Genomic DNA, 14,173 nt, shown 5'->3' with positions numbered 1-14,173 from the left:
AGCAATAAAGAGGGATAAAAAACTTATAACATGCTGCAACACGGAAGAACCTCAAAAACATTATATTAAAAAACCAGTTACAAAAAGCCACATCCTGTGATTCCATTTATATGAAATGTCCAAAAGAGACAAATCCACAGAGATAGATTAGTGCCAGGGGCTGAGGGAAGGGAGAGCTAGGGAACATCCATTAATGGAGGCGAGCCTTTTGGGGTAATGACACTGTACCAGAATTAGTGAGTATGGTTACACAACCTGTGAACATACTAAAATCCAATGAACTATGCCCTTCAAAAGGGTTAATTTTATGGGTGTTGTGAATTATATCTCATTAACAATAGTAAAAGAACATGTGCAAAATAATTAAAATGATAAATAAATGTGAGTCTAACTTTAATATTGTTCTACTTCATTTTCAAGGCATTTTGGTGTGCCGCTCAGTAATGTATTTATTCATTATAACATTTCTGGTTCTTTAACTGTTATATTCCTTTGTTTTTACAACTCAATTCAGATATATGTTCCTTGGAATACATAAGTCAAGCTGGACAGTTAGGGAGATATGTAATCTGTTTAGGGCAACAAAACAAGTAAACTTGCTCCATTATTTCTAGTAGCAGTATCCCAGGATGGCTTCCTTTTACAAAATGGATGAGTTTCAAAAGAAAGTCTATGAATATACATTTCCCTCAACTCATTACCATCAAAATACAAGAAATTATATAATTCTCTTTGAGTTGAAAATTTTTATCAGAAGGAGGCTTTTAAAATGGTAGCTAAACTCCATGTATCACTGGAAAGTTCTTATATACAAGTTATTTAAGAAAGTTCTTACATATATTCTATGGATTATAAGGATAATAAGAAGTGAAGTCCTTTTTATTTCTTAATTGGTAGCATTAAGTGAAAATGAAGGTAGGAAGTACAAATTCAACAACTGCATAATGTATAAACCAGATATATCTCTGTCCAAAAAGCAAATAATCAAATATACAGCTTTTAGAATATACAAACGTATATATATATATATATATATATAACTTGGACATTGAAAAAATTATAGGGTAATCTACAGTAAAATCAAAACCTACAAGTCAGGGTACTTTATTTTTTAATTTTTTTAAAAAAGATTTTTTAATTTATTGACAGACAGAGATCACAAGTAGGCAGAAAGGCAGGCAGCGAGAGAGAGAGGGGGAAGCAGGCTCCCGCCTGAGCAGAGAACCTGATGCGAGGCTCAATCCCAGGACCCTGGAATCATGACCTGAGCCAAAGGCAGAGGTTTAACCCACTGAGCCACCCAGGTGCCCCAAAGTTTTGGGCTACTTTTAAGTTTTATAGAACATTAAGAAAATAACAAATATTAATTAAGCAGAAGTTTATAATTCAAGCAATGCATAAATGTCTGACTGCTTTTTTCAAAATGGAATCAATAAGAAAGAAAAATCAAACCTGCTTCATCGCTTCTACTCGCTTATTGAGAGCTGTGGTTTGCTCAATCAGAGATTCTGCTGCATCGTCATGATCTCTCAATCTTTCAACAAGAGCTTTGGCATCAGCTAGTGCCTTCTCGATTGTGCAACTCATTTCTAAAGGAAAACCTGTAAAATTAAAATCAAGATTCAAAACGAAGCCAGCATATCATCTTACTATTTTAGTTTCATGTTAACATAGATATGCTTAAGTTACATTTGTTACAGGATTGTTCACTGCACAGAAAAACACATAAGAACACTTGTGGTTTTGCTTCTGCTGGGATGGCCCAAGCTGGAAAGTGAATTTATAATACTAAAAAAACTAGAGCATATATAAATGATTTGCAGACATAATCAGAGCATATTTAGAGCTCCCTGAATTTATGGTGGGGGAAAAAGTACAAACCAAGTGAATATATTTTATATTATACAGAAATTGTGCTCTTCATGAGAGCACTCCCTTATCTTGTTATTTGTCAAAAAGATTACTTTATTAGTTCGTACTCTGAGGTCCATGTTTGTGAGTTGCTAACTATGAGATCTTTCCTAGCCTCTGCTTGGTCAGGTGACCTGAGACACTATTCACAATACATACTTACTGACCACCCATGGTGGTCTGTATGTGTCATGCTGTGTCAAAGTGTCCTTCTTTTGGAGGAACTACTTCTTGTATGAACTACTATAATCCTAACTCTTGCGCTTCCTTAGTAAATGGTTAAAAAAATATGACTTAGAATATCAGCCATTATGGGAAATTTTCAATATATTAAAATCAATAAATAATGTGTTTAAGAGAGGCTCAAAAAATTAGGAGGCAAAATATGAAACACGAAATAGTTAGCTTCTTTCTTCACTTAGTATTCAGAGACCTCAAAATAAAATTGTAAATTTAAAATAATCTCTCTCAAAGACTTTAACCTTCTGAATCTTACTATCTTTGAATTTTTCTATTTATACTAAGTTTTATCTTACCTTCTATATGAGCCATCCTTTCTTCAGAGCTTTCTCAAAAAGTAAAGTCAAATTACTAGTAAATTATTTTACTGAAGTAAAATTACTGGGCCAAAAGCCAAGTCTACAGATGTTAAATTAAAACTCTGTGATCCAAGCCAAAGGCTATAATTAAGGATTTCACCAGCTTTAGGAAGACAGAAATTTGTTACAAAATGTAAGATTGTTAGATTCTACTATACTAGTTCAAACCTGAATAAGAGGATTTAATTAGAATAAGTTAAAATATAAAGCTGCCAACTTAGAAAATACTCAATATATGACATTACCAGAGAGTTTTAAAAATTAAACAAGCTAGAAATTAATATAATTCTGGCTCTCCAGATAAAACAGCCAAAAGACCTGTCTTCTAAGATTTGAGAGATTTAGAAAAAGGTACTTGAAAAAAACCATAAGCAAAGGGGTCATTAAAGTTACAGCTGTCCCATACTGGCTAAAACACAAAAGGACAACTATCCAATACCTGTCTAAGATGCTGCTCCAAAGAAGACACCGGATTCCAACAATGCCCTGTCCTTTCTCTTAACTTCCAAGGAGATATACCTAAAATTATAGATGGATAATAATACAGATTTCTTACTCATATGGGAGCCACCATATCTCCCCATTAACCCCACTAGTATGACACACCAGATCCTTCAGAGTAAAATTTTGAAGTTATTTAAAGCCCCCTCACCAAAAAGAAACAAAAACAAAAACAAAAAACCAAAACTGGGAGGGGGAAGTGGGGGCAAATTGACTTGAAATGAGTAAATAAATAAAAATAAAGATACATTTGTCTTACAGTAAAGATAACTGGCTGTAACAAATAATTAAAGAAAATAATTTTAAAATTTTGAAAGTCTAGAGAAAACTGTAGAAGACTTTAAAGACATAAAGTTTATCTTGGCTTAAGAGAACAACTCAACCACTAAGAACCTCTAACAATCTCTGGTCCCAGCCTGTAAATAATATTATTGGGACCACTACCTGAAGAATACTTCTTTATGCTCTGTAACAAAACATCTACAAATATAATACACAGGATCTGTTTCCAAATAGAATACAATAAGGCTCCTACATAGGATTAGATTATAGATGATACAGACATTAAAAAACTATACTGTGCATAATTTGATAAGCATTATGCATAATTCGGTCTCCTTCATCCCCCACCCGTAAAAAAGAGGGTAGAAGGAAAAAAAAAATTAGCTCCTAGATTCCTCTAGGCAAAAGAATCCAGAGACTAACAGATTAATTTGGAAGAGAGCCCTGAATCTAGATGGATTCTTCTTAGGTAATCCTGATTTTCTTTTTAAAATATGAAAAAGTTATGCTGTGTTCTGGGGATATTAACTTCACAAATGACACCAAAGAACCACTGCTTATTAAATCCTATGCCTTAATTGAGTAGCTAAGATATCCTTTTTTCCCTCAGAGAAATCACAGACTTCAACTAAATCCGAACTTACCCTAGGGTCTTTAAACCTAATGTTGCAATGTTGCAAAGCCCTATTGCTAAAGGAAACCACTCTACATTTTCTACTAGTTGAATAATTATGAAATATTGTTACTTTCTGCTTTTCATATTACCATCCATTAGTGACACTCTTACTCCAACAACCAACCTACTGAAGGAAATCTCATGATTGTATTTCCATTCCGTAAATCAAGAACTGTCCAACCCACAAACAAAATTCATCCTCTAGGGATAAATCTTGACATTACTGCTTGTTAATAGGTTTCACAGTAAGCACAAAAAGTAACAATAACTGCAGTCACTCTGATAAAACTAATTTTGTTACTGGAAGCCAAACTGATCCAGTAAGTTAACTGTGGTTGTCTAAGATAGAACAACTTGCTTAAAAAAAAAAAAAAAAAAAAAAAAGCAAATTTATATACTAAGAGCTGGATCATTTTTGGGATAATTCACTTCTTTGAAATACTGCAAAAAAAAAAAAAAGTTCCTCAGATATCCCTTAATAAACAATGAATACAATAACTATTTAATGGCTTGATACAACCTAAAGTAGCAGAGACACACAATAAAAAAAAAATACCATACAAGCTAGGATGCTATGTTTTAGTATACATAATATAATAATGGAACTGCCTTATACTATAAACAGATTTTTTTTAAAGATTTTATTTATTTATTTGACAGAGAAAGAGACAGCGAGAGATGGAACACAAGCGGGGGGGATAGAAGAGGGAGAAGAAGGCTACCCATTGAGCAGGGAACCCAGTATGGGGCTCGATCCCAGGACCCTGGGATCATGACCTGAGCTGAAGGCAGACGCTTAACAACTAAGCTACCCAGGTGCCCTATGCAAGGGCCTCATATATAACAGTAAAATCATCAATCTATGGAGAAGTTCAAAGATTCCATCACAGACACACAAATCTGGCCTGATAAATTCCAAAAAGAAACATGGGATGATCAAGTTGTAAAATCCTGAGGATAAGAGCTGCCACAATCAGAATGGTAACTTGATAGCACCAGATGAAACCTCAAATGGACACTAGAAACTCCAGAAAACATTTCATTCCAGTAGGAAAAAAAACTGGCCACAATATTAGGAAAACTGATGGGAAAATTTTTTGGATATGGCCAGTGCATGCTTTATTTGTAAATAATCTGGAAAAATTTAAAAGATGAAGTGAGGACTAGAACAATTCCTAAAGGATTTTTTTAACATCTCCTAGTGGATTTTATAGAGCTGTCCCTCTATGCTCTAGGAATATGTAACTTTCTTTAATATACTAGTATGTTTATGTTATGGACAGGTTGAAAAAGTCCTCCACTGAAAAGCCATAATAATTGCAATAATTAAAATACTACTATAGTTTGTATTTCCCACCAAAAACATTCTAACTTCTCAATCAAGTACTATGGAAATGTATTTAACTGGCACAGTTATTTATGAATTTAAATTATGCAACACGGTTTCTTCCTCCGGAAATCTTCTGTCTTCATCATTCCTAGTCCTCAAACAGGATAAACCCAAGGTCTAACTCACATACAAAATTACCAAATTTCTGAAAACTAAATACAAAGAAAAATTCTTAAAACAGAGACAAACAACACTTATGAAGAACAAACAATCTGAAGGGTAGCTAGAAGCCAAACTGATTGAAATTGAAAGTGGAACAGTTAAAATGCAGAAAGAACAGAACTGTCACCCTAGAATGAAATTGAAAGTAGAACAGTTAAAATGCAGAAAGAACAGAAATGTCATCCCAGAATTCTATATCCAGCAAAAATATCCTTTATATATGAAGGTGAAATAAAAATCACTCCCAGAAGAAGAAAAAGAATTCATTTCTAACAGATTTGCTCTAAAGGAATTTCTTCAGAGAGAAGCAAAATGGTATCAGAAGGAAACTTAGAGCATTAGGAATAAAAGAAGAGTAACACAAAGAGGCAAATATCATAAACTATTCTTGAATGCTTTAAAATGTCTGATATTTGAAAATAACTATAATTGCTGTCTGACAGAATTTTCAGTTTACATATAAACATATAACTATGACATAAAGGTAGAAGGATAAACGTATCTATACAGTGATAAGATTTTAACTTGTCACCTGAAACTTTTATATGTCAACTGTAAGTAAAACAATTTTATATAAGTATATATATATATATGTACATACATATATATACACATACACACATACATAAATACATAACCTAGACAACTCCTAAAGAACCTGTACAGAGATAATAGCCAAAACCACAATAGATGAATTAAAATAAAAAGTGTTCAATAAGACAAAAGAATGAAAAGGAGGAAATAAAGGATCAAAATATTGAAGGAACAAATTACAAGATGTTGGACCTAAATCCAAACATATTATTACACTAAATGTAAATGTTCTAAACACACTAACTCTAAGATATATTATCAGAATGAATTAATTAAACAGGACCCAGAGAGGGACTAAGATGGTAGAGTAGGAAGATCTTCAGCTTACCCTGTCCCACAAACATACCAAGAAAATAGTCACATCTGTACAACTAACTGTAAAAATGACCTGAAGACTGGCAGAACACACCTTCACAGTTAATGGCAGAGATGAGGCTATATTAGAAAAGGTAGGAGAGGTAGAGACTCATTGGGAACCAAACCCCTGGTGAGACAAACCACAAATGGGACAGATACCATAAGCATGGAGAATCTAGAGTATCAGACCCCACCTCAGACACTCCAAGCACCTCAGGCCCTGGGGCCTTCAGAAGACAAATCCCCTTAACATCTGGCTATGGAAACTAATGGGGCTTAACTTCTGAAATTCTTAAACAGTGGGGCGTACTTCTGGGGACTTTAAAAATCAGTGGGCTTAACAAAAGAGGTAGGAGGCAATAGGAAACTGAGTCCTTGCTCTTAAAGAGCCAGCTTAACAAATAATTCAGGCACAGAAGCAGCAGTTTGAAAAGCGTGTGGGGTATATGTGAAGGAGATTTATTTCCTAGTCTCAGAACATATGCTGGAGGAGCAAAGATCTTCAGGAGATTTCCCTAAAAGAAAAGTGATGGTGGGAGCCATTTCTCTTCCCCTCTCCTAGTCTGGATAGCTGGACACCTGCAGGAAATAGCACTAATACTTGCTAACACTACATGCCCTGCCCCCACATTCCTCTGCCACCTTCCTGTTCCACCCCACCCACCTTGGTAGGCATCCCTTCAAAGAGGTTCCTGCTCTTCCACATCCTGCAGGCAGCTCTGGCAGGGAATGATGCTATTCCAAAGAAACTCCTTCCTTGAGGAAGAGGCACCTAATCCTATAAACTAGCTTGCCCACAGTTCCAGGAGCCAAGTCTTTCAGCAGACTGTACAGAAAGAATGCTCTGCCATATGGCATGCCTGCAGCTTCAGCGAGAGGCAGACTGTAGATATCTACTCTGACTGCCAGTTCTGGCCCTCAACAAAAGCCTCTGTGGGCTCTGTAGGGAGAAAGCCCTTTCTTTCGATGTACCAACAGAGAGGCTAATTGCAGACAGCAGGCCCAACTGCTGACCCTGCCCACCTCTCAGCCAATCACAATCTCACACAGGCTCCCCAACAACTGAGGGGCTAAATACTGTCCAGTGTCTCCACAGTAGGCAAAGCAGGTAAACATCAACTGGGCTGAAGGCAAACATGGCTCAGCCACAACAGGAGGGCACATATAGCCCACACAGGGGACACTGCTGGAATACCTGACCCTGGTGACCAGGGGACATTGTGCTACAGGGCACTACCTAACTCTTCTGCATAAGGTCATGAAGATACTAACTGAACTTGAGAAAAAACTGAATGAACTTATGAGAACTTCAACAAAGAGAAAATATAAAACAGAACCAGCAAGAAATAAAGAATTCAATAATGGAAACAAAAAACACACTAGAGGAAATCAACAGAGGATTAGAGGAGGCAGAAGAATGGGTTCAGCGATCTGGAAGACAGGGTAATGGAAAACAACCAAGCTGAACATCAAAAAGAAGAAAGAATTAAAAATGAGATTACATTAAGGGAACCCAGTGACACTATTGAGCATAATAACCTCTGCAATATAGAGATCCCAAAAGGAAGGGAAAAAAAGGGACAGAAAACCTACTTGAAGAACTAATAGCTGAACACTTCCTTAATCTGGAGAAGGAAAAAGACATCTAGATCCAGGAAGCACTGAGAAGCCCCAACAAGATTAGCTCAAGGAGGTATACACGAAGACACGTAATGATTAAAATGGCTTAAAGTAATGATAGAGAATTTTAAAAGCAGCAAGAGAAAAGAAAGCAATTATATACAAAAGAAACCCTAGAAGGCTATCAGCTGATTTTTCAGCAGAAACTTTGCAGCCCAGAAGAGAGTGGCATGATATATTCAAAATGCTGAAAGGAGAAACTAGCAAAGTTATCACTGAGACTAGAAAGAAAGATAGTTTCCCAGACGAAAAAAGTTCAAGGAATTCATCACCACTAAACTAGCCTTACAAGGTATGCTAAAGTGAATTCTCTGAATGGAAAGAAAAGGCCCTTAGGAAAAAAAATTCACAGGTAAAAACAAAACTATAATAAAGGTAGTAGATAAATCACTTATAAAGCAAGTATGGAGGTTAAAACACAACAATAATAAAATCAATTACGTCTACAAAAATTTGGGGATACACAAAATAAAAAGATGTAAAATATGACATCATATACATAAAATGTGGAGGGGGAAGTACCAATTTAGTGCTTTTAGAATGTGTTTAAACTTAAGCAACCATAAACTAAATAATATAGACTGCTGTACATTTAAGTTATTATATATGAACCTAATGGTAACCACAAATCAAAACCTATACAGACACACACATACACAAAAGAAGAAAAGAATCCAAGTCTAACACTAAAGAAAGCCATCAAACCACAAGGGATAAGAGCAAGAGATGAAGAAAGAAATAGAGAAGAACTATAAAAATAACTAGGAAACAACAAAATGGCAATAAGCATATACCTATCAGTAACTACTTTAAATATAAATAAACTGCTCCAATAAAAAACACAAGGTAGGGGCGCCTGGGTGGCTCAGTGGGTTAAAGCCTCTGCCTTCGGCTCAGGTCATGATCCCAGGGTCCTGGGATCAAGCCCCTCGTCAGGCTCTCTGCTCAGCGGGGAGCCTGCTTCCCTTCCTCTCTCTCTGCATGCCTCTCTGCCTACTTGTGTCTACTACTACTGTCTGTCCAATGGATAAATAAAATCTTTAAAAAAAAAAACACCCAAAAAACACAAGGTAACTCAAAGGTTAAAAAAAAAAAAAAGCAAGACCCATTTAAATACTGCCTATAAGAGACTCACTTCAGACTTAAAGGCTTGTACAGACTGAAAAGGCTGGGAAAACATATACCATGCATATGGAAAAAAAAAAAAGAAAAAAGCCAGGTTGGCAATACTTTTATCAGACAAAATAGACTTTTTATTAGATTTTTAAAAAGATTTTTAAGTAATCTTTAAACATGAAGCTTGAATTTACAACCCCAAGATCAAGAGTCTCATGCTCTACCAACTGAGCTAAGCAGGCACCCCAGACAAAACAGATTTTAAAGCACAGACTGTAGCAAGAAACAAAGAAAAGCAAGAATTTCATAACAATAAAAGGATCACTCCATCAAGAGGATATAACAAATGTAGATTAACTATGCATCCAATATATCGGCCCCCAAATACATAAAGCAATTATTAACAGACATAAAGGGAGAAATGAACAGTAATACAGTAATAGTAGGGGACTTTACCACCACATTTATGTCAGTGGATAGATCATCTAGACAGAAAGTCTACAAGGAAACAAAAGCTTTGCACAACATATTAGACCGGATGAACCTAATAAATATATATAACACTGGATCTCAAAACAGCAGAATACACATTCATTTCAAGTGCCCATGCAACATTCTCCAGTACAGATCACATGTCAAGTGGTAAAACAAATCTCAATAAATCTGAAAGGACTGAAATCATACCATGCATCTTTTCCAAGCACAACAGCGAATGAAACTAGAAAAAATCTGGAAAGAACATAAATACATACAGGTTAACAACATACTACTAATGAATGTGTCAACCAAGAAACCAAAGAAATAAAAAAAAATACATGGAGACAAATGAAAATGAAAACAGAATGGTTCAAAATATTTGGGAAAAAGCAGAAGCAGTTCTAGGAGGGAAATTTATAGTTATACAGGCCCACCTTAAGAAACAAGAAAAATCTCAAATAAACAACCTAACTTTACACCTAAGAGAGTTAGAAAAAGAGCAAAGTCTGAAACTAGCAGAAGGAAATAAAAGCTGATAAACCTTTAGATAGATTGATCAAGGAAAAAAAGGGGAATTACAAACACTAACCAAAGTTAGAGGGTTAATAAGCACAGGAAAAGATACTCAACATGATCAGCTATCAAAACCACAATGAGATGCTTCACACCCACCAGGATAGCTATAACAAGACAGATAATAAGAATTGGTTACAATGTAGAGAATTTTTTTCTCAATAATTGATAGAACTTCCACACTGAAAATCAGCAAGGATACAAAAGACATGAACAACCAACAACAAGGTGGATTATTATCAACAAGAGCAAAACACATTATTTTTAAGTGCAGACAGGTCATCACTAGGATATATCTTATCCTAGATAATAAAACAAACCTTAACAAATTTAAAAGAATTGCAATCATACAAATTATGTCCTGTGACCATAATGAAGTTAAACTAAAATAGGTAACCAAGAGATAAGAAAATCTCCAAACATCTGGAAATTAAAAAACACAAAAGTAATCCAGAAGTCAAAAAAGAAGTCTTTTTGGAAATCAGAGAATATTTTCATCTAAATAAACAAGAAAATACAAGGTATCACAATTCTGTCTTGCATATATAGCAGTACTTTAAAGAAAATTTGTAGCATTAATTTCTTTTATTAGAAAATTTAAAAGATTTCAAATCAATCAATTACCTAAACCTCAAGCTTATGAAACCAGGAAAAAAGCAAATAAACTCCAAAGTAAACAGAAAGAAGGAAATAATAAAAGAGCAGAAATCAATGAAACTGAGAACAGGAAAGCAACAGAGAACCAATGAAACCAAAAGCTAATTCTTTGAAAAAGCAAATGAAGTGGATAAACCTTCAGCAAAACTGATCAAGGGGAAAAAAATAAAAAAGAGAAAATATGTAAAATAACCAATGTCAGGAATGAAAGAAGGGCTATCACTTCAGACTTCTAATTCATTAAAAGAATAAGTGAATACAATAGTAATTTTCATACACATGAATTGGATAATTTATTTATTTTTTTTAAAAAAGATTTTATTTATTTGACAGAGATCATAAGTAGGTAGAGAGGCAGGCAGAGAGAGAGAGGGGGGAAGCAGGCTCCCCACCGAGCAGATAGCCTGATGCGGGGCTCAATCCCAGGACTCTGGGATCATGACCTAAGCTGAAGGCAGAGGTTTTAACCCACTGAGCCACCCAGGCACCCCAGAATTGGATAATTTAGATGAAATCGATTAATTCTCTAAAAACCACAAACTGCATAGTTACAAAAGAGGAAATAGAGAATTATTAATAGTCCCATAACCATCAGGTATAGCAATTATAACTACTAATATCCTATAACTATTCTATAATAGTCCTAGAACTATTAAAGAAATTAAATTTGTAGTTAAAAATCTTCCACAAAAACGTCTCTATTTGGATGATTTCAATGGCAAATTCTACTGAACATAAAAGAAATAATACAAATCTTGTACAACGTCTTCGAGAAAATAAAATACTTCCAAACTCCTAAAATGATACCAGCATTATTCTAAAACCAAAACCAGACACATTCCAGAGAGACAGAGAACCACAATGCAGTATCTCTCATAAACATAAAATGTAAAATATCCTCAAGAAAATATTAGCAACTCAAATTCAACAACATATAGAAATAATAATACACAATGACCAAGTAGGGTTTATCCTAGAACTCAAGGCTGTTTCTATATTTAAATATTAATCAATGTAATCCATCATTTAAAAAAAAACAACAACCTACTTCATCATACTAATTGGTGCTTTTGGTGGGGGGGACCCAACGACATCCTTTCATAATAAAAATTCTCTAGAAATAGAAGGGGATTGCCTCAAAATAAGAAACAGCATCTTTAATATAGTCAACATCATACTTAAGTGAGACTGTATTCAAAAAATGAAATTTTGGGGTATAAAGATAATAAAACATATGTAGGATATGCACACTGATAGCTACAAAATGCTAATTAAGGAAACCAAAGAGGGTCTAAATAAATGGAGACACACTGTGTTAATAAATTGGAAGACTCAACATAGTACGGATGTCAATCTTCCATAACTCATCTACAGACTTAATGCAATTTCCAATCAAAATCACAGCAGGTCTTGCTGTAGAAATTGACGAGCTAATTCTAATATTTCTATGAAAATGCAAAGAGACTAGGATAGCCAAAAGAATTTTGAAATCAAAGTTGGAGAAATCACACCACCAAATTTTAGGACTTACTATAAAGTTACAGCAATCAAGACAGCATTGTATTGACAGAGACAGAAGAGAATAGAGGTCGGAAATAAGTCTAAAGAAACATGGTCAACTGTTCTTTGAAAAAGATGTACAGACACTTCACAGGGGAAAGGATGGTCTTTTTCTTTTCTTTTCTTTTTTTTAAAGACTTTTTATTTATTCATTTGAGACAGAGAATGAGAGAGAGAGGTAGAGGGAAAGTGAGAAGCAGACTCCTCGCTGCGCCAGGACCAGACTCGACTAAGGGCTCAATCCCAGGACCTGTAGATAATGACCTGAGCCCAAGGCAGAAACTTAACCATCTGAGCCACCCAAATGCCCAGGAAAGGAAAGTCTTGTCAACAAATGGCTATATGCCAAAAAATTAACCCCAACATAATTCTTACACTTTATATAAAAATTAACTCGAAGTAGACCATAGACCTAAACGTAAAATGAAAAGCGGAGAAAATCTTTGTGACCTGTGATTAGGCAAAGATTTTTTTAGACAGGATATCAGAAGCTTGATTCATCAAAATAAATAAATATATAAATAAATAAATAAAACAAACTAGACTTCATCAAAACTAGAAACTTTTAAAAAAAAACCCAGAAACTTTTGCTCTGGGAAAGGTATTTTAAGACAATCTGAAAAGACAAGCTACAGACTGGAAGGCAAAATTTGCAAATCACATATATCACAAAGGACTTTATCTAGAATACATAAAAAACTCTCAGAACTAACATTAAGAAAATCATCCAATTTTTAAAATGAGCAAAAGACTTTAACACTTAACTAAAAAGATATAAAGGTGGCAAATAAGCACATGAAAATACTCAGCATCATTAGCTATTAGGGATATGCAGTTAGAACAATGAGATCCACTATACCCCTATTAAGGTGGCTAAAATAAGAAGTACCAACATTTCAAGTGCTGCAAGGATACAGTATGACTGCAACTGCCATACAATGCTGGTGACAATGGAAAATGATATGGGTATTTCAGAAAATGGTTCTTATCAAATTAAATATCTAGAGCTAGATATGGTCTTTATGACCTCGCAATACTACTTTGGGCATTTACTGTAGAGAAATGAGTGGAAAAGCAAACTGTAGTACAGCAATACATGGAATGTGATACTGATACAGACAACAATATAGATGAATCTCAAGGGCATTAATGCTGAGTGAAAGAAGATAGTTTCAAAATGTTACATATTGTTTCCATTTACCTGGCACTGCCAAAAAGACAAAACTATAATGTACTTCCTGTCCCCAAGGTTTTGCCTTTGTCATTAATTCATCTGGTTGTTATTTGCATGTATGGTAAAAGGAAGCTATCTACTTATATTTCCTTTGTTTTATGGGGACAACTAGTTGCCTTGGTCTCATTTATTGTATAGTACATTTTTCTAGGACTGAATTTTTTCCTATTGAAATATATTTGACATATAACATTATGTAAGTTTAAGGTGTACAACATATTGATTTGGTATTTATATATTATAATATGATTGCCATTGTAATGATAATTGGCATCTCTATTATGTCACATTATTTCTTTCTTATGGTTGGAATATCCCCACTCATTTTAATGCCACACGTGTTTTCTCAATAAATGGATAGGTATGTTTTTGAGCACTCTATTCTACCTCTGGGTCTTTTTTAT

The 14,173-nt window shown here is 34.6% G+C and overlaps 1 protein-coding gene across 4 annotated transcripts in view; it reads right to left on the bottom strand.

Moving 5' to 3' along the window:
* The window catches only part of FGFR1OP2 (FGFR1 oncogene partner 2), a 38,392-nt gene that overhangs the window by 20,186 nt on the left and 4,033 nt on the right, over positions 1-14,173 (bottom strand). For 3 of the 4 annotated variants that reach the window (XM_045073319.1, XM_004776401.3, XM_004776403.3), the window contains exon 2: positions 1,453-1,601. In XM_045073319.1, coding sequence (XP_044929254.1) covers positions 1,453-1,587 — 135 coding nt within the window. In that variant the 5' untranslated portion in view covers positions 1,588-1,601. Of the gene's footprint in view, positions 1-1,452; positions 1,602-2,949; positions 3,030-14,173 lie in introns of all 4 variants that reach the window. The other variant, XM_004776402.3, reaches the window with a different exon arrangement.

Source organism: Mustela putorius, unplaced genomic scaffold (genome assembly GCF_011764305.1).
Source record: "Mustela putorius furo isolate JIRA1106 unplaced genomic scaffold, ASM1176430v1.1 tig00537227_pilon_pilon_pilon, whole genome shotgun sequence".
NCBI classification, from domain to species: Eukaryota; Metazoa; Chordata; class Mammalia; order Carnivora; family Mustelidae; genus Mustela; species Mustela putorius.
Note: the sequence above shows the minus strand (reverse complement) of the source record. Positions and strands in the feature narration are given on the sequence as shown.